Raw genomic sequence first — 21,352 nt, 5'->3', positions numbered from 1 at the left:
TTGGGTTTACATTTTGACGTAACAGTGCCTGATCCAGCAGGTATGGGAACACTTCCATGGGCCATTAGTCACACAGATGGATATGACATCCTGAACTATTAACCCCCTCCTACCCTGTTTGGTTATTTTAAGGGGATCCTTTGACAGTCCTGGCCATGCCCTAAGCAATGTCAACATTGACAGTTTATCAATCACATATCAGGGCTAGTGGCAATCTGAGCAAATAGGGCACTATTCCTAATGTAAAGAACAAAATATGTACTACATGCTTGAAGATGAAACACGCTGGGGTTGGGCTACAACATTTTGTATGAAAGTTGCTATAGATAAAGTAGTTATTGCTATTGAAGGAGCACACGCCAATTTGAGAAGTGAACTTTAATAATCAGAGGCTTTACATTGATGACACAAGCTTTCCTTATCAGGTATCATTGCATTTTTGGACCAAAAAATAAGTCAGAAATGATATGACTCAACAAATAACTTGAAATTGGTGTTTCAGCAGTCCTACCAGCACCTGATAAGATGTATGCTTCACCAAATCAAGAAAAGGCCAACATATAATTATGAAAATACACCTCAGCTGTTTCAAACACAAAGATTGTCTTTTTTTCTGTTATCCAATTTCTAAATAATACCTTTACAGCAATAAAACACAGTACAGGTAGGATTTACAACTGGTAAATGGCAATAACAGTGCTCTAAAAAGAGTTGGTAGGTTGTTCCACCCGGAGAGTGTCACCCTCTCACTAAAAAGGCATAATCTAGTATCTACGAAAAAAATATATGTACAGCCTGGTTTCATAAGGCTTTTCACATAATATGCAAAGAGGTGCTCAGGTTTTACTGCAGATACATTTCTCTCTCTAAAGGACCAATCTTATTGTCATCACACACAAAAAAACCTACAATAGCTAGCTAACACAATAAATATTATTTAACTAGCATATAAGTGGAAATCGAGAACTGATAACACACAGTTGACAGTTAACAATTGAGTCTATAGCGCTCGTATTTAAATCTGTATTTAAGATAGGTATTTTACAGACATTTCAATTCACTGAGAAACACCTTATACTAACACAAATATCTCTGTTTCATTTTCAAACGGAGAAGAAAAAACCCCCACTTTAAGCAAATGATCATACTTCACGTCTCTAGTCAGATATTGTTTTTTCTGTCATTATCTTTTGACATTATTATGACATTACCACTTGTATGTTAGAAAATGGTAGGATGATGTAAATGTTTGTAGCAAAGTAAAAAATACACACAAATATGCTAGTCGTTGCTCTTATATTGCATTGTAACTCGTTTTAAAGTAGTGTACACACATTCAGTGACTTGCAGGGTACAAAAAGTACACAAATGAAAGATAGACAGATACCCACACACTAATGAATGCTTCTGCAGTTGTAATGAATGCTCCCAGAGTTTGTGGCAGCACTTATCAGTGCGGAGGTACCAATTTTTCTTGTGTGGGCAGAACTGAAAAAGGGTGTGCGAGCAAGGAGGCCTGTGAACCTGACTCAGTTACACTGGCTCTGTCAGTAAGAATGGGCCATTAGTGCTACTTCACAATAAATTACAGCCATGGTTGATAGTTGGCCTGTTAGAAAAACTTCCAGGAATACCTAGTGTAGCTACCAGTCCCCTTTGCTTTAGGAAGGGACTAAAGATGTAGCACAGTAGTTAGCAATACAATGCGTGTGAAAACAGTGGCATAAACAACAATGCAGTTATGTGAGCAAATTTGACCACGTATCTTATAAACTACTCACAAGGTAAGACAATTGTAAGCTCTACCCTTAACCAACTACTCAAACAAGTAGCTTTACAATAGCCACCCTGTTCGTCCGCTAACCCAAAATCTTTAAAGTATTATTCAGGAATTACACCTAAGAATGCGAAGTTGTCCTGAATGCAAACAATTTTTGCTTTTGTCTCCATTGGTGTCAACATGAATGGTTTTTGGGGGTCATTAAAAATAGTGTATTTCCTCAAACAATGTTCAAATCGACATACCTCGGACCATTGTCCACGCCCCAGAGAAATGTGGTCTGATGTAGAATCTAAACTCAACGTCTCCAAAAATATGGCTGATGATTTTATTCATGAATGAATGAAAGATAACCTCACATTTTGGGTAGAGCAGACATTTCCATATGTCTGTGTTAGCTGCATGTGTGACAACTTTCTAAGGCTTGTTTAAAAATTTCATTTTCAAATAACCGAAAGTGAGCAGTTGTAATCTGAATAAAGGGAAAAAGGTCATTGTTGAACATGGGGTGAGACATACTTACTAATTTACTAGAGAACCATGTCAGATTTAAGTATACTTTTTGTATGACTGATGTCTTTAGTGAGAGGTCTAATGCTTTAATATTTAATCATTTCTGCCCTCCAAATTCATATTCGTTATATAAGTAGGCCCTTTTAKTTTTGTCTGGCTTGCCATTCCAAATAAAATATTATATTTTTTTGTTCATATAATTTAAAAAGCAGGTGTAAGCAAAACCATAAGCAATGCCGATAGTGGACAACCTTGTTTTACTCTTCTAGACAGTTTAAAACTTTGAGATGTAGCCATTATTTACTATTTTACACATAGAGTTACTATACATGACTAACCCATTTTATAAGAGATTCTACAAAATTCAAATATTCTAGACATTTATATATAAACTCAAGTCGTACTTTATCAAAAGCCTTTTCAAAATCAGCTATGAAAACCAGGCCTGGTGTCCCCGATATTTCATAGTATTCTATTGTTTCCAGTACTTGTCTTATATTATCTCCAATGTATCGTCCATGTAAAAAACCTGTGATTAGGATGAATCATATCTGACAATACCTTTTTAATTCTATGCGCAAAGCATTTAGCTAGAAAATTTGCATCACAACACTGAAGTGTAAGAGGCCTTCAATTTTTTAAATGGACTGGATATTTATATACACACACCACTTGGATCCTGTTTCAGTAATAATGAAAATCGGACCTTGTTGCGTGTCCGATAATCTACTGTTTATATAGGAGTAATTAAAACATGCTAATAATGGTCCTGAGTATATCAAAAAAAGTTTGATATACTTCCATCCCTGGAGTTTTCCCAGCCTTAAAGGCTTTAATTGCATCAAGAAGTTCCTCTGTAATTTGGCCTTAACATCTGTACAGAAAGACTCATGTGAATTTTACATTATTAATAGGAAAAAATTCCATACAATTAGCTTCGGTTAGTGGAGATGGAGGAGACTGAAACGAAAACATATTCTTTAAGTACTTTACTTCCTCTTTCAAAATATAATTCAGTGAATCATGCYTTACTCCATTTGTAACAAGTTTTAATACATTTTTTGGGGTAGCATTTCTATTGAAGATTGTTAAAGATTAAAAAAGAATTTGGTGCATTTTCCCCATATTCCATCCAGTTTGCTTTATTTTTTATAATATATTACACTGGATCATTCTTGAATAAGTTCCTCCATTTCTTTTTGTTTTTCCTCTAACTTATACGGAGCCTCTATGGTACAGTTTGTATTGCCATCTATCTGTTCTGTTAGACATGATATTTCCTTTGTTAATATGGACTCTTGATCTAAATTACTTTTGTTTCATAGATGAATACTGAATTCCATGGCCTCTAAAGGCATATTTAAAAGTGTCCCATACAATAAGGGGATCTGCTGTACCTATGTTATGTCGGAAAAATCCGTTATAAATTCTTCTGTCCTAGTTATAAACAAGTTATCATCCAATAGGCTTTGATTAAATTTCCAATATCCTCGCCATGTGGAAATTCAGTAAGAGTAATGTATACGCCAATTGTGATGATGGTCCGACCGCATTCTGTCCCCCATCAACACTTTTTAAACTTTTGGTGCTAGAGAGAATGACAAAGTAATCAAGATGACTAGCTTGATTAAGCCTCCGCCATGTATATTTCACTAGGTCAGGGTATTTAAGCCTCCATACATCCACTAATTCCAATATATCCATGGCATTCATGATTTCTTTAAGTGCCTGAGGATGATAGTTTGTAGTGTGATTAACATTACGGTCCATAGAGGTATTTAAAACCGTATTGAAATCCCCCACCATAATAATTGTTGCTTGTAGAGTTGGTAAATTCTTATATATACTTTCAAAGAAGCTTGGATCATCATTATTTGGACCGTATAGGTTAATAAGCCATATGTTTATTGTCCAATAACATATTTCAAATAATCCATCTACCTTGATGATCTGTTCGGACAATTTGCACATTTGGATTTAAATTACTCTTAATTAATATCATCACCCCTTTTGAATTTCTTTGCCCATGGGAGAAATATATTTAGTCCCCCAGTCCTTTTTCCACAAAACTTAATCTAAAATTGTTGAATTGAGTTTCCTGTAAACAGATATTACATTCCTTCTCTTTTAGCCAGGTAAATACTGATCGTCTTATTTTCTGCTAAGACATTACAATTACAACTGGTTATACTTATCTCACCACTTACCATAATGAGACAAAGGTTTCAAATCTATTTTTCAAAATATATGGTTTGTAAAAGTACCATTAAAAAGTAATATGATGATTGAGTGTCTGTATAACTGTACCATGATATTTGCATTGCTACTAAGTAAACCTCCGAATAGGTCCCCACTATTCCACCTGCTAAAAGCCCTCCTCATCCCGAGTTGGGTTCTCATCCCAATGCCCGGCAGACCACCCCCAACCCCCCCGGATCCCATAGCCCCGGAGAGACCGGGACACATTCTTTGAAAAGAACAGAAGCAGATCAACCGCCAAATACATTTCCATTGCCCTCACCTCGATTTTGTATTATATATAATTAGCTATTAATATTTGTAGTAATGTAGGCAATTTATGCAAAGGATTTTGACCTCACACCAGTCCCACCATTACCAAAATTACATTATGGCAAGCAATTATTATATTAGCAAACAATTATTGTGAATCATCCTATATTGTCCCTAACGTCTTTCACTCCCTCGCAACAGTTGTGGGATACACCTTGTCATGACATAGCCCTCTTTGGGTACAGCGAGCACCATCCCCCTCTCTTGCTCTCTCACCACCTCTTCCCCCTACACCCAGGCTGTTTTATCGCAGGTAATAAATTCCTAGAGGAGTCTCTCTCCTCATGGCCATGCAGTATAGAGAGAGACATTCACAGGAGAACAAAGGAACCTCTTCCACATACACTCTCAATACCTTTCCCCCACAACAACCACAGACTCAGATTCTCAACAGCTGCATCATCCCAGAGCCCAACTCGAGAAAGGTCTTGATTTACGAATGCATATACAGTTGCAGCTGTATGAGAAGGCCTGCAAAACTGCGCAAAAAAATGGGCAGAAATTGGGAGATTTGATTAACCATTGTCACGTCCTAGATGATGGAGGTCAGATATACCCCCTTCCCCTGAAACGCACACATGGTCCCCCGTAGTGACCATATTCCCAAGCATCTCCGTGCAGTCAGACCTTTGATTTTGTGCCACCAGGGCCACAATAATATGATATGCCCCCTCTCTGAATGTCCGAGTGTGACCCCCTCCCCATGGGTTACTGCAGCTAGTGTTGCCAGCACTGCTACTGCCTGGGTGGGGGCACCACATCGGAATCCCCACCGGCTAGGTACAAGGTCGTCAAGGTTTTCATTAGCAGCTTTGAGAATTTCCCTGTATATTATGCTCTCCCATCAGGAGGCTTTGCAGGACCAACCTTGCCAGGTAGGCTCAGAATCTTGAGGGAGCGGTGCTGSTCCAAGAAGGTCTCTGACCGCATTTTGGCTGCATACAGGCCGCTTACAGCAGGCCCATAAAACAGATTGTGACTTCTCCTTAGTATCTGGGTCGTTCAGGTGGGTGTCTAGGGTATAGAGTTGTGGACCGTTCCATCAATATAGGACCATAAATAAATAAGATGTATAATTTATTGAAATTTTTTTAGTTCCGATGATAGGACAATAAATAAATTAGATGTATAATATTTTTTTTTAAACGCTGTTCCACCATAATAGGACAATAAATAAATGTATATCCCTCATCTGCACAACATTGAAAGCCAAGCTCACAGAAATACATTGGTTCTGGGATATGCGACCATTTACTTTCTCACTCAATACCACACTTTCCCAAACACCGAAAAACACACACCATCCATCCACACATACTGTGCCTGCTAATAACTGAGTTTTTATCTCCACCATGTTGAATTAGTGCTTTTGTGTTCCAATTAGTTATATCTGAAGATAGATAGAAAAACTATATTTTGTTGTATTATTACAATCCATAACTGGGCTAGAATTGTGTGTTTCATTATTTCCCTTCTCTGAGAACTTTGTCATTTTTAAAATAGTCATGGGTCTTTGTCTCATCCACTGGTTATCAATGTACAGTTTATCAACCACGTTAGCTACGCATTTCCCTTTCAACCTATTTTCCTTAAATTGGATACAGCACTTTACGCCGTTCTGCAATTTCCTTCAGGAACTGGTCATTCGTGCCTATATTCGTGCCAGCAAGTCTTTTACCCAGGCTTTTAACCATTATTTTATCTTTAAAGAAAGCAAATTTGGCAACGATTGGGCATTCATACCTCTGCCCGAAGCGGTGTACACGTTCGAGTTGGATTTTGTTGATAGCTTCTCTTGGGATCTGAAGTGCTGTAAGGAGGAACTCTAACTACAGATTCAGGAACTTCTACTTGCTTCTCTTGGACACCTGTAAGTACCAGGTTCTCTAATGGATCTAGTCTGTATGTCAAGTAAGGCTTCTCTCAGAACGATGTTCTCCTTTTTAAGTTCATTAACTTCGGTTTGAATCTTATTGACTGTCCCTTTTAGATTGTTTGTCTTTCTCCAATGTCCCAGCTTTTTCGTCACTCATCTCGAGGCTAGCCTTTAACTCATTTATATCCTTACTGACTAGTTCAAGTATACCCAGTTTGTCATTTATTGATTTTAACAGATCGGTTTCGATCCTTTCCAATTCCCGCTGGTGAAAATATTAAATTGTCTGTCTGTAGAAGAGTCACCTTTTCGTTTTGAAATAAGTTCCCGTCTTACACTCCGTCATGTTTGGGTGTTGCTTGTTTTCGTAATATTTGTCGATACATTTCTCTAGTCATATGATTTGTTTTGTGTTATCCAGATTGAAGGTTATTATCCACCAGATTGTGTAGTGCTAATATTTAGTCTAACTTACCGACATTGAATATTACGTTTTAATCTTGAGGTGGTCTAAACAGCTGTGTTCAGTCTGCCATCTTGGAGACTATGAGAGTTAGTTGGTCAATTCAATCAAATCAAATCAAATCAAATTTTATTAGTCACATACACATGGTTAGCAGATGTTAATGCGAGTGTAGCGAAATGCTTGTGCTTCTAGTTCCGACAATGCAGTAATAACCAACAGTAATCTAACCTAACAATTCCACGCTACTACCTTACACACACACACAAGTGTGAAGGGATAAAGAATATGTACATAAAGATATATGGATGAGTGGTGGTACAGAACGGCATGGCAGATGCAGTAGAATGGTATAGAGTACGGTATATACATATAGATGAGTACTGTAGGGTATGTAAACATAAAGTGGCATAGTTTTAAAGTGGCTAGTGGTACATGTATTGCATAAAGATGGCAAGATGCAGTAGATGATATAGAGTACAGTATATACATTGAGATGGGTAATGTAGGGTATGTAAACATTGTATTAAGTGGATTGCTTAAAGTGGCTAGTGGTACATTTTTACATAATTTCCATCAATTCCCATTTTTAAAGTGGCTGGAGTTGAGTCAGTATGTTGGCAGCGGCCTAAATGTTAGTGGTGGCTGTTTAACAGTCTGATGGCCTTGAGATAGAAGCTGTTTTTCAGTCTCTCGGTCCCTGCTTTGATGCACCTGTACTGACCTCGCCTTCTGGATGATAGCGGGGTGAACAGGCAGTGGCTTGGGTGGTTGTTGTCCTTGATGATCTTTATGGCCTTCCTGTGACATCGGGTGGTGTAGGTGTCCTGGAGGGCAGGTAGTTTGCCCCTGGTGATGCGTTCTGCAGACCTCACTACCCTCTGGAGAGCCTTACGGTTGTGGGCGGAGCAGTTGCCGTACCAGGCGGTGATACAGCCCGACAGGATGCTCTCGATTGTGCATCTGTAGAAGTTTGTGAGTGCTTTTGGTGACAAGCCGAATTTCTTCAGCCTCCTGAGGTTGAAGAGGCGCTGCTGCGCCTTCTTCACAACGCTGTCTGTGTGGGTGGACCAATTCAGTTTGTCCGTGATGTGTACACCGAGGAACTTAAAACTTTCCACCTTCTCCACTACTGACCCGTCGATGTGGATAGGGGGGTGCTCCCTCTGCTGTTTCCTGAAGTCCACATCATCTCCTTTGTTTTGTTGACGTTGAGTATGAGGTTATTTTCCTGACACCACACTCCGAGGGCCCTCACCTCCTCCCTGTAGGCCGTCTCGTCGTTGTTGGTGATCAGCCTACCACTGTAGTGTCATCCGCAAACTTGATGATCGAGTTGGAGGCGTGCATGGCCACGCAGTCGTGGGTGAACAGGGAGTACAGGAGAGGGCTCAGAACGCACCCTTGTGGGCCCCAGTGTTGAGGATCAGCGGGGTGGAGATGTTGTTACCTACCCTCACCACCTGGGGCGGCCCGTCAGGAGTCCAGGACCCAGTTGCACAGGGCGGGGTCGAGACCCAGGTCTCGAGCTTGATGACGAGTTTGGAGGGTACTATGGTGTTAAATGCTGAGCTGTAATCGATGAACAGCATTCTCACATGGGTATTCCTCTTGTCCAGATGGGTTAGGGCAGTGTGCAGTGTGGTTGCGATTGCGTCGTCTGTGGACCTATTGGGTCGGTAAGCAAATTGGAGTGGGTCTAGGGTGTCCGGTAGGGTGGAGGTGATATGGTCCTTGACTAGTCTCTCAAAGCACTTCATGATGACGGAAGTGAGTGCTACGGGGCGATAGTCGTTTAGCTCAGTTACCTTAGCTTTCTTGGGAACAGGAACAATGGTGGCCCTCTTGAAGCATGTGGGAACAGCAGACTGGATAAGGATTGATTGAATATGTCCGTAAACACACCAGCCAGCTGGTCTGCGCATGCTCTGAGGACGCGGCTGGGAATGCCGTCTGGGCCTGCAGCCTTGCGAGGGTTAACACGTTTAAATGTTTACTCACCTCGGCTGCAGTGAAGGAGAGCCCGCAGGTTTTGGTAGGGGGCCGTGTCAGTGGCACTGTGTTGTCCTAAAGCGGGCAAAAAAGTTGTTTAGCCTGTCTGGGAGCAAGACAATCCTGGTCCTCGACGGGGCTGGTTTTCTTTTTGTAATCCGTGATTGACTGTAGACCCTGCCACATACCTCTTGTGTCTGAGCTGTTGAATTTCGACTCGATTTTGTCTCTGTACTGAGACTTAGCCTGTTTGATTGCCTTGCGGAGAGAATAGCTACACTGTTTGTATTCGGTCATGCTTCCGGTCACCTTGCCTGGTTAAAAGCAGTGGTTCGCGCTTTCAGTTTCACGCGAATGCTGCCGTCAATCCACGGTTTCTGGTTTGGGAATGTTTTTATCGTTGCTGTGGGTACGACATCGTCAATGCACTTCCTAATGACTCGCTCACCCGAATCAGCATATTCGTCAATATTGTTGTTGGACGCGTGCGGAACATATTCCAATCCGCGTGATCGAAGCAGTCTTGAAGCGTGGATTCAGTTGGTCGGACCAGCGTTGAACAGACCTGAGCGCGGGAGCTTGTTGTTTGAGTTTCTGTTTGTAGGCAGGAATCAACAAAATGGAGTCGTGGTCAGCTTTTCGAAAGGGGGGCGGGGGAGGGCCTTGTAAGCGTCGCGGAAATTAGTGTAGCAATGGTCCAGTGTTTTTCCAGCCCTGGTAGCACAATCGATATGCTGATAGAATTTAGGGAGTTTTGTTTTTAGATTAGCCTTGTTAAAATCCCAGCTACGATGAATGCAGCCTCAGGGTGTGTGGTTTCCAGTTTACAAAGAGTCAGATAAGGTTCGTTCAGGGCCATCGATGTGTCTGCTTGGGGGGGAATGTATACGGCTGTGATTATGATTGACGAGAATTCCTTGGTAGATAATGCGGTCGACATTGTGATTGTGAGGAGTTCTAGATCAGGTGAACAGAACGACTTGAGTTCTTGTGTGTTATTATGATGGTCCACCACTTCTCGTTAATCATAAGGCATACCCCCCGCCCCTCTTCTTACCGGAAAGATGTTGTTTCTGTCGGCGCGATGCATGGAGAACCAGCTGGCTGCACCGACTCCGTTAGCGTCCCTTGAGTTAGCCATGTTTCCGTGAAGCAGAGCACGTTGCAATCCCTGATGTCTCTCTGGAATGCTACCCTGCTCGGATTTCATCAACCTTATTGTCAAGAGACTGGACATTGGCGAGTAGTATGCTAGGGAGTGGAGCGCGATGTGCCCCGTCTCCGAAGCCTGACCACGAGACCGCCACGTTTTCCCCTTTTTCGGCGTCGCCCAGGGTCGCCGGCTGGGATCTGATCCATTGTATTGTGTGGAAGGCAATACACTGGATCCGTTTCGGGAAAGTCATATTCCTGGTAGGAACGATGGTGAGTTGACGTTAATCGTATATTCAGTAGTTCCTCCCGACTGTATGTAATGAAACCTAAGATTACCCGGGGTACCGATGTAAGAAATAACACGTAAAAAAAACAAAATACTGCATATTTTCCAAGGAACGCGAAGCGAGGCTGCCATCTCTATCGGCGCCGGAAGTTGTCCAATGGAACACTATTCCCGAGGAAAACCAATACTGCGTGGATGTTTGAGTCTGATATATCTGAGGGCGACGTTGGGAGAAAATCTTGGGTATTGAGTAGACTGATCCCCCATTTCATTGATCCCAATCCTTATGTAAAGTGCAATATGCAATATGACTGTCAATACACACAATAGGCAGACTGTGTGAAATCACCTCCCCAGTCACAGTCCCGCGATAAGAGCTACAATGCTAATATTTACGTAAACTCTTCAGTTGTGTTCTGTGGTTTCACTGAGTAGACTGATACCCCGTTTCATTGCTTAACATTATCTAGCCTAAATATGGCATGATTCCACCAATAAACCTCCTGCATCACTTTCAAAAGAGGTACCTTTATTTTGAAGGCAAACCGCAATTCCCACTATTGTGCCTAATCCTTATTGTGGCTAGCTTCACAACACATAACCCAGTCCAGTCGAGTGTCACTAGCCAGATGAAGCTAGCTGGCTGCTTATAACGTTAGCTTTGGGCAACAGGGTGAAGTAGCTGGCTAGCTATTTATTTTCATGAACTGAAGTTCAATTTCAATTGGTGAACAACAAGTGGGTACCTAGCTAATACTTACAAGGATTCCTAAATCATTGCAAAGAATAATGAAAATGACTGCAGTTTCAACTGATCATTGTTTTCAGGCTGGTTGTATTGGTGCTAGCTAGGTACCAAGCTAAAGCTAGCTACCCCAGAAGTTTCAGTCAAACAAATAATGATTTATTACCAACGCTGTATTGTAAGCACATCGTTCGTGGCCGGTGTTTGCAGACTTTGTACAGCTTTGACAGTGCTACTGATAGTAGTGGTGGCGCTTGGCTTGCACGTGCAAATACAGAACACACAACATTCTATAATAGAACTGTGTTATTTGACTCATCAAATAGTGTTATTTGGCGTTTATCTTTTTTGACACGCAAAGACCCAAATGGCGTTCCATAGTATGTCGTGAAGCTAATAGCAGTGACGCTATTATTGGGTAACTCTGGTAGGGTAACATTTGCACCGGTGCTCGATCAGTCGGTGAAAGCCAACATCACCCACAACAGAGAACGGTTGATTGTCAAGGGCAATGAATTCCATTATCTTGGCGTTAATGGATTTCGCCTTTAAGTTGTCTCGCTGAAATTTTATTACTCTTTCAAATGACTGCTCGACTGTTTGATCCACACAGCAGACATTGTGGGCCAGGTTAGGAATGCTGTGTTGCACGTGTAGCGCAACATTTTACGTGGGGTTATTACGTCATGTCCCTACGTTATATAGGTATGCACGTCAGCTTTGACATGTTGGCATTTTTAGCTAATATCGTCCGATATGTTCACCGATATATCGTGCATCCCTACTCACAACCATTAAAATAAGTAGGTTGGCTTTTCTGTTTCTGGAACAGGAACCTCCAATCTTCTCCCCTGACAATTTTTCAGAGGACAAATAGAAAGGTGAATAAGCGTGTGTTAAATCAAGAAGAATTGATCATGCTATTCCAGAGTACATCATCACTCCAAAGTCAACCTCAGTCTCTGAAAACAACTAAGTTAATCAAACGCGCTGCCTAGTTCCTTGTCTTTCATAACACAAGCAATGAGACCCAAATGTAACCAAACTATCTATCTACACACACAGTGCCTTCGGAAAGTATTCAGGCCCCTTGACCTTTTCACATTTTGTTACGTTAGTCTCATTAATTTTATTGAATACAAAAAAGATCCTCAGCAATCTACACAATACCCCATAATGACAAAGCGAAAACAGCTTTTTAGAAATATACAAAAAAGGACAGATACCCATTTACATATGTATTCAGACCCTTTGCTATGAGACTTGAAATTGAGCTCAGGTGCATCCTGTTTCCACTGATCATCCAAGCCATAAGGTTGGAATAGTCTGTAGAGCTCCGAGAAGGGATTGTGTCAAGGCACAAATCTGGGGAAGGGTACCAAAAAATGTCTGCAGCATTGAAGGTCCCCAAGAACAAAGGACCTCCATTAAATGGAAAAAGTTTGGAACCACCAAGACTCTTCCTAGAGCTGGCCAACCGCCCAAACTGAGCAATCGGGGGAGAAGGTCCTCGGTCAGGGACCAGATGGTCACTCTGACAGAGCTCTAGAGTTCCTCTGTACAGATGGGAGAACCTTCCAGAAGGACAACTATCTCTGCAGCACTCCAACAATCAGGACTTTGTGGTAGAGTGGCTAGACAGAAGCTACTCATCAGTAAAAGACACGACAGCCCGCTTGGAGTTTGCCAAAAGGCACCAAAAGACCCTCAGACTGAGAAACAACATTCTCTGATCTGATGAAACCAAGATTGAACTCTTTGGCCTGAATGCCAAGTGTCACGTCTGGAGGAAACCTGGCACCATCCCTACAGTGAAGCATGGTGGTGGCAGCATCATGCTGTGGGGATGTTTTTCAGCGGCAGGGACTGGGAGACTAGTCAGGATTGAGGCAAAGATGAACAGAGACCCTTGATGAAAACCTGCTTCAGAGCGCTCAGGAACTCAGACTGGGGCGAAGGTTCACCTTCCTAATCAAAGTGCAAAGACAACACAGGAGTGGCTTCGGGACAAGTCTCTGAATGTCCTTGAGTGGCCCAGCCAGAGCCCGGATTTCAACCCAATCGAACATCTCTGGAGAGACCTGAAAATAGCTGTGCAGCAACATTCCCCATCCAACCTGACAGGGCTTGAGAGGATCTCCAGAGAAGAATGGGAGAAATTCCCCAAATACAGATGTGCCAAGCTTGGAGCGTCATACCCAAGGAGACTCGAGGCTGTAATCACTGCTAAAGGTGCTTTAACAAAGTACTGAGTAAAGGGTCTGAATACTTATGTAAATATGATATTTCCATTTGTAAAGAAATTATAAATTAGGAAACATTTCTAAAAACCTGTTTTTGCTTTGTCATTATGGGTTATCATGTGTAGATTGAGGGGGGGGGGGGAACAATTTAATCAATTTTAGTATAAGACTGTAACGTAACAAAATATGGAAAAACTCAAGGTGTCTGAATACTTTCCGAATGCACTACTGAGATGCCATTGTGCCTTGCAAAAGCCTGCAGGAGCTGCAGTTTGTCTTACATCATACAAATTCACAGTCTAACCACAAGAGGATTTAGGCTCAAAACTTGAATTGGGCCGGATTGTAGAGGAGTAGGTTGGCTACCTCTGGATGGAGAAAACAGATTAACAGTCTAATTTAAAATTGAACAGTTAAAATTAATCCAGCCTCTCTACTTGCACAACTTGAGTCCGAACTCAGGTCTTCGTTGGATACACACTAGCTAAAACTCCTATTTTCTCTCTCGCTCTTCAAAATGAGGCAACAGTTTATTAACACAAGCTAATTAAACAGTTTTGACTGAGGTGTTGCATGTGGTTTTGTCTACTATACTTTGCTTCCAGGTCAAAACACCACGTGATTGATACAATACAAGTTTCTACCTCTGATCCCTGACTGCTGAACAGTCTGTCAAAAGGCGTTTTCAAAATCGCTGGCAGACACGCAAACAGAGCCAAGGGTCACAGTCCAGAGAAGGTTGATTCTCACAGTGTGTCATGTCATGTCAACCAGAAATTAATTGTCTTAAAACACACACGCACAAACAAACAGGACAATTTTATTCCCAAAGGAGAATAAAATAATTCTGGAAAATAACTAACACTGGGAAAGACCTTTTGGTTTGGACTTTTCAAAAAAAAAAAGGAAAAAATAACCATTAGCTACAGTGACATATTTCGACATAGTATGTTTTTTTTAAAGGACGCAGGGTCATGAGAGAGTTGAGCAAACAAAAAATGTTGGCCAATGACAACACGCACAGGGAGCGACCAACAAGGAGGAAGTACCTTTTTTCAGCCTTTCCATTTTGGGAGGAGGAACTTGGACCTCTTTTTCATCTAACATACAAACAAAACCCAAAAAGAAATTAGAGACAGCATGGACCATGTCGGAGGGGACTGTACGTGCCAATTTCAAAGAGTGCATCATAGCGCCAATTTGACACGATCGCTCAATCAATATCAAACAGAAACCAGTCACTTATTCCTATCCTGTACAAAATGCATAAAATACTTAATCGATGCCCATAACCATTGAGTGCCCATGCTTGTAGACAGACACTAAATATAAGAGTTCAATCAACATATTTATTCCATAGACAGACGTTCAAACTACCTCACAACATAAAATATCTGAACACTGCATTTTGTTTATGTCAAGATATATAATAGGCTAACATCTTGCAATATGCCTACTTAAAATGGCCTAAAATGTTGTCCCTCCAGTCTGAAACAGAAATACACCCTCTTAGTCTCCATGACCTTTGGTAAATAAAAACTGAACACAGTCCGAAACCCCTCAGTAAATACTTAGCCTAGATGGCCACAAGTCAACGTGGACGACATTCCCAAACTCTGGGGTTCATGCTGACCTTTATGGGTCTGTTTAGCAAGAGATGGGTGAAGTTTGGGAACTTCTCTTTAATCCAATAATAGCATAGTGGTATATTAGCAGTTAAAAGTTTAACAAACATAAGTACCAAAACAGTAGTTTCACATTCAGAGAATAGTCCTCGCTCAAGTGGTCATTCACATTGCATCATTCCAACAACACACTGTGTTACCACTTCCCATATGTAAGCCTAACAACATAGAGTCAAAGGAATTTAAGAAAATCAGTCTTCCTAGACCTACTGCTGGGTAAAGAGGCGACTTCTAGACTTAGTCTTAGGACAGACAATGCAAATAGATACAGCATGTTTTGAATTAAGTTTACATTACTACTACAGTACAACAAGCTAACTAAACAAATGTGATCAACGCTGACGTCATCTGTTACTGCAGTTCATGCAGTTTTTATACTCAGCATCTAACGTTGCTTTGCTTAAAAAGCTATATGACATTTTTTTCAAATTGAACTAGGAGTCACCTGAATTGCAACATCCAATGTTATCAGAAGCCTGAACAGTGTTATGTAGATGGTGAGTGGATGGTTATATAGATAGAAGAAATGGAAATTACAGTAAAAGGAATTACTGTAAGGCTTAAGAGTAAAGATTAAGTGATTAATTTACATTTAAAAAATTAATTACAACTAAATGCGAAACACAGTTTAACTTGGACAAATTAAAAGATTAGAATAGCACAAAGGATTAATTCAGGTCAGAAAACAGATGAGCAAAGAATTAGTGCATCACAATGACGGTGAGAAGTAGATTTAGAAAAAGTACAAAGCATAGTCCCAAAAGTCCAGGTCAATATTCCCAACGGCAAGCACCATTGCAGCAAGGCCAAAGTCGACGAGGACAAAAACATAATATCCTTATTTCAGACACTCTTTTCAGAGTCCTTCATTTGACAGGATCAGCGCCAGATTCAACTTCCTCCAGTTAGAGATGGGGGGGTGAGGTGAGGTGACCTTTGGGTGACCTTAGACCTCACCCAGTAGACTAGTCTCCTTCTGCTCCTTGTGGACGGCAGGCTAGGAGTCGAACGCTCAGGAGCTTTTGGCTATTGATCCTGTAGGTCTAATATAACGCCCTGAACCCCACCGTCATTCTGGGACGTACCAGCATCACCCTCCTCCTCCTCCTCATCATCCTCCTCTGCTGTCTGACTCTCTGGAATCTCTGGATCCTTCTCTACGGGAGGAGTGATCACATCATAGAGAAACGTGAAGAAGCCGTAAAACCAATCAGAGCCCTCCTCGGCTAAAATACCGAAGATTTCCTCTAGGGAATCTGCGTTTTCATTAGTAATTTCACCGCCATCTTTGGTCAAGCCTGACGAGAGAGAGGAGAAAAACAAGGGGGAGAGAAGAGGAGCGAGAGGATGGAGAGAGGGAAGAGAAATGAATAAAGTGGATGGTAATGCAGGAAAGAGGCGTATAAGTCGAATAGAAGAGCGGCAAGAAAATACCCCCCTTTAAAAGTTGAGTGTAGCTCTCGAAAGTGTCGAATTATGAAATGTCGTTGCCAGCTATGTTTAGGGATTGTGGTTGGTAAGGTACAGTCATTTGTTCTGGTCTTTGATTGGTTTAGTCTTTATTAGTCCCTTTATTTATTAGGATACACAGGACAAGAGCTATTAGGCTAGGCATTGTGGGAAATGAGAAGTGTCAGTAATAAAGCAGTATTTTAGATACTGTACATGCGGCAGGTGACCAACGTTACAACAACCATAAGTAATATTGTTGGTTTTCAGCACAAATGCACAACAGAACTGTAGACTGTCGAAGTTAAATAAGGCTGTGTAGATGCTGCCACAGGACTTCAAGCTCTTTTGAGCCGTATACTAAATGAAAGAGCTACTGCTGAACAACTCTGTGCAGGAGTACTTACATGGAACTATTTGTTTATTTTAAGTTTTAGTACCAATTCATAGGGAAGTTTTAACGCCACCCACTTGAGTTTTTCCCCATTGAAGTAAGCTCTAAGTAAGCTGTTAAGTTCATGGCACTGGTACTCAAACACAAGAAAACCAAGTCAGTCATGCATGAGTGACATTTTAGAGGTCACAAAAAGGTCATTATTAGAAAATGCACTTGCCGAGTAGTACTTTGGCGTCCTCCACATCGAAGTCGCCGTCGCCATCTGCGTCATACGCTGAAAGTTTACCTACAAAAAGGGAATAGTCTTAAAGTCATATCATAAACAATGTTCAGAGTACAGTCCTTTCCACAAATGAGCCTGTTCTTGGCCTTTCCATCAAAATCATTGTGTGGGGGGGGGGGGGGTCTAGGGGACATACACTTCCTCTGTAATTACAGACAGTTAATAGGTCATTGGGATTCTTTAATGTGACTCTCCTGATTTTAGTGATACTTCACTACTTGCCAATGAAGTCATACTATGGTGTTCAGAGTGGAACCGTATCATATCTACAGCTCAGCTCTGAATTCCTTCTGTATTTCTGAGAGGGAAGTTGTGGTCATGGTGATACTGCTGAACTGCAGCAGTATATATATATAGATATATATATATATATATAAAGCGGCAACCACTCGACTAGCCCTAGGCCTACCACAGCCGAACACAGGCAGCATGATGTAGCCAACAAGTACACCCCCTGGATAGGACGCTAGTCCGTCGCAGGGCCTTGATGAAATGAAGCTATACCTTCAATCCAATGAATTTGCTTCTTCAAAATCAGATATGAGAAATAAAAAAACATTTAGTATGAGTCAAAGCCTAATAAATAAAGGGACTAGTAAAAACAAACCAATCAAAAGACCAGGAAAAGAAACATCAACAAGCCATGCAACATACATGCCATTTAGCAGACACATTAATCTAATTTACAGTCATGCGTGCATACATTTTCACATGGGTGGTCCCAGAGGGAACAGCAAGACAAGTATATTGTACTGCATATTGTTAAATCATTATTTTGAGGCATACTATAATGTAACCTATTCAAAACTAATAACAGATATAATTGAATATTGGTGATACATGCAAGTAAAGACCATACCTTGTAAAACCTCTGAAAAGTTAAAACGGAATTCCTTTGCCCTCTCTGCTTTGCAAGATTAAAAGACACACAGGAGCAGTTTGTTTATAGGGACATCATCAATATCAAAAGTTAATGAAACAGTGTCAGTATTACTTCATGTTACACATATTAAATTGGGTACTAAAATGTCATTTTTAAAAACATTTTTACAAAACCCTGTTACTAATTTCAATAGGAATTCCTCTTTCCCCCTTAAATGTTCTTCTTCATAAGGTCATGGCCTTCTGTCAGTAACGGATCTCTGTCTAACCCACATAATGCCTTCTCCGAATCATACAGGAAGTAAATGGCGTTCTCATGAGCCTACAGAAAGCTTTGTGGTTAGAACATCATCTATAGGGGATTACTCAATTTAGGCTAAACACTGCAGGTTGAAATGTAGCATACAAACTAGGGATGCACGATATAGCGGTAAGCATATCGGAATAGTCGCTAAAAATGCCAACATCGGCCCGATGTCTAGTTTAATGCCGATGTGCAAAATCGATGTCAAAGCTGACGTGCATACCTATATAACGTAGGTAGATGACGTAATGACGCCACAAAAAAATATAGCGCTAACATGCAACACAGCATTCCTAACCTAGCCCACAATGTCTGTGTGGCTCGAGCAGTCAACAAGTCGAGCAGTCATTTGAAAGAGTAAGAAAAAGGGTTTACGTGAAATGTTACAGACATAGCTGGACAATATGGAAAAGAAACACAGTGACAGCGCACACCGAGAAAGAGAGGCCACGGACACAGAGTTGAAACTTCAATGCTTGACATGTATGATGAAATCCTGGTTGAGACTGAACAAATGAAACAGCACAGCAAGTAAGTGAAATAAATAGGTTTTGGTTATGTTTTACTGGTAATGGGGACATTTATAAATGCCAACAAAAAAACTTTTTGGTCAGTGTGTGTGTTTAAACTATTTAACTGTACTAGAATGCTTAAAAAGGCTGTGGTTATTGGTATCGGGTTTTTTAGCAAGGAACATTTCTTATCGGTGCATCCCTAATACAAACATAACCCAATGCCCTAAATTTTACATGATATACCGTATATTGCAATACATACATGTTGTAACGTTGTGCATTTTTATATTTAAATCAGATATAACTTAATTCTTATCTTATTGTAACACAAAAAGGCAAGAGTTTATCAGATAACGCTTTATTATTTATAGCCTGTTGATAGTTAGTTAGAAATTACTTGTTAATTAAAACAGTAGCCTGATTAAATAATACTTCCATGGTAATTACACTTTGGTTTCTTTGAAATTCATTGACATACCATGTATTGGTAGTTAGTAGTTACCGATAGTGTGTAATTCTTTGAGGTGAGTATTGTAACCACAAAGGTTCCTTTGTGAGTAACATGTCAATACCAGGTACCAGATTAAACCGGGTTGTAAAATAAAGCATTACTCTTTATCATAGGGCTGTGGGGAGGTCAGGTGACTCACCGATGACGTTGTCGTAGTCCACCAGGTCAAACCACACCACGGCCACGGAGCTCCACACCCCCAGCAGAGCCAGCACCATGAACCAGGTGAAGATCTTTGTGTTGCTAAAACCACCACCACTAGCAGCAACAGTAGCCTCCGCTTTCACACCATTCTTATTCACCACTGCTGCAGGCTTCACCTCTGGAAAAGAAAGGACACAATGAGTAGGTTAATCATTCTGACTGGAACATAGGCTACTGGGACATATCTCAGTCATTCTGACTGGAACATAGGCTACCGGGACATATCTCAGTCATTCTGACTGGAACTAGGCTACCGGGACATATCTCAGTCATTCTGACTGGAACATAGGCTACCGGGACATATCTCAGTCATTCTGACTGGAACATAGGCTACCGGGACATATCTCAGTCATTCTGACTGGAACATAGGCTACCGGGACATATCTCAGTCATTCTGACTGGAACTAGGCTACCGGGACATATCTCAGTCATTCTGACTGGAACATAGGCTACCGGGACATATCTCAGTCATTCTGACTGGAACATAGGCTACCGGGACATATCTCAGTCATTCTGACTGGAACATAGGCTACCGGGACATATCTCAGTCATTCTGACTGGAACATAGGCTTACCGGGACATATCTCAGTCATTCTGACTGGAACATAGGCTACGGGGACATATCTCAGTCATATCTGACTGGAACATAGGCTACCGGGACATATCTCAGTCATTCTGACTGGAACATAGGCTACCGGGACATATCTCAGTCATTCTGACTGGAACATAGGCTACCGGGACATATCTCAGTCATTCTGACTGGAACATAGGCTACCGGGACATATCTCAGTCATTCTGACTGGAACATAGGCTACCGGGACATATCTCAGTCATTCTGACTGGAACATAGGCTACCGGGACATATCTCAGTCATTCTGACTGGAACATAGGCTACCGGGACATATCTCGTCATTCTGACTGGAACATAGGCTACCGGGACATATCTCAGTCATTCTGACTGGAACATAGGCTACCGGGACATATCTCAGTCATTCTGACTGGAACATAGGCTACCGGGACATATCTCAGTCATTCTGACTGGAACATAGGCTACCGGGACATATCTCAGTCATTCTGACTGGAACATAGGCTACCGGGAACATATCTCAGTCATTCTGACTGGAACATAGGCTACCGGGACATATCTCAGTCATTCTGACTGGAACATAGAGGCTACCGGGACATATCTCAGTCATTCTGACTGGAACATAGGCTACCGGGACATATCTCAGTCATTCTGAACTGGACACATAGGCTCACGGGACATATCTCAGTCATTCTGACTGGAACATAGGCTACCGGGACATATCTCAGTCATTCTGACTGCGAACATAGGCTACCGGGACATATCTCAGTCATTCTGACTGGAACATAGGCTACCGGGACATATCTCAGTCATTCTGACTGGAGCATACTGTAGCCTATGCTACTGGGACATACAGTGCCTTGCAAAAGTATTCAGACCTTTTGGATTTCTTCACATTTTGTTGTGTTACAA

General features: G+C 41.3%; 1 protein-coding gene across 7 annotated transcripts in view; it reads right to left on the bottom strand.

Annotated features, from left to right (window-relative positions):
* Positions 1-21,352, bottom strand: part of LOC111972783 (aspartyl/asparaginyl beta-hydroxylase) — a 57,325-nt gene that overhangs the window by 16,309 nt on the left and 19,664 nt on the right. For 4 of the 7 annotated variants that reach the window (XM_023999857.2, XM_023999859.2, XM_023999860.2 and 1 more), the window contains exons 2-4: positions 19,790-19,972; positions 18,298-18,345; positions 17,373-17,441 (exon numbers count right to left, since the gene is read on the bottom strand). In XM_023999857.2, the coding sequence (XP_023855625.1) occupies positions 17,373-17,441; positions 18,298-18,345; positions 19,790-19,972 (300 nt within the window). The remainder of the gene's footprint in view (positions 1-17,372; positions 17,442-18,297; positions 18,346-19,789; positions 19,973-21,352) is intronic. The other 3 variants (XM_023999858.2, XM_070446621.1, XM_023999861.2) reach the window with 2 other exon arrangements.

Source organism: Salvelinus sp. IW2-2015, linkage group LG14 (genome assembly GCF_002910315.2).
Source record: "Salvelinus sp. IW2-2015 linkage group LG14, ASM291031v2, whole genome shotgun sequence".
NCBI classification, from domain to species: domain Eukaryota; kingdom Metazoa; phylum Chordata; class Actinopteri; order Salmoniformes; family Salmonidae; genus Salvelinus; species Salvelinus sp. IW2-2015.
The sequence above is the reverse complement of the archived record's forward strand: the minus strand, read 5'-3'. Positions and strand labels throughout refer to the sequence as shown.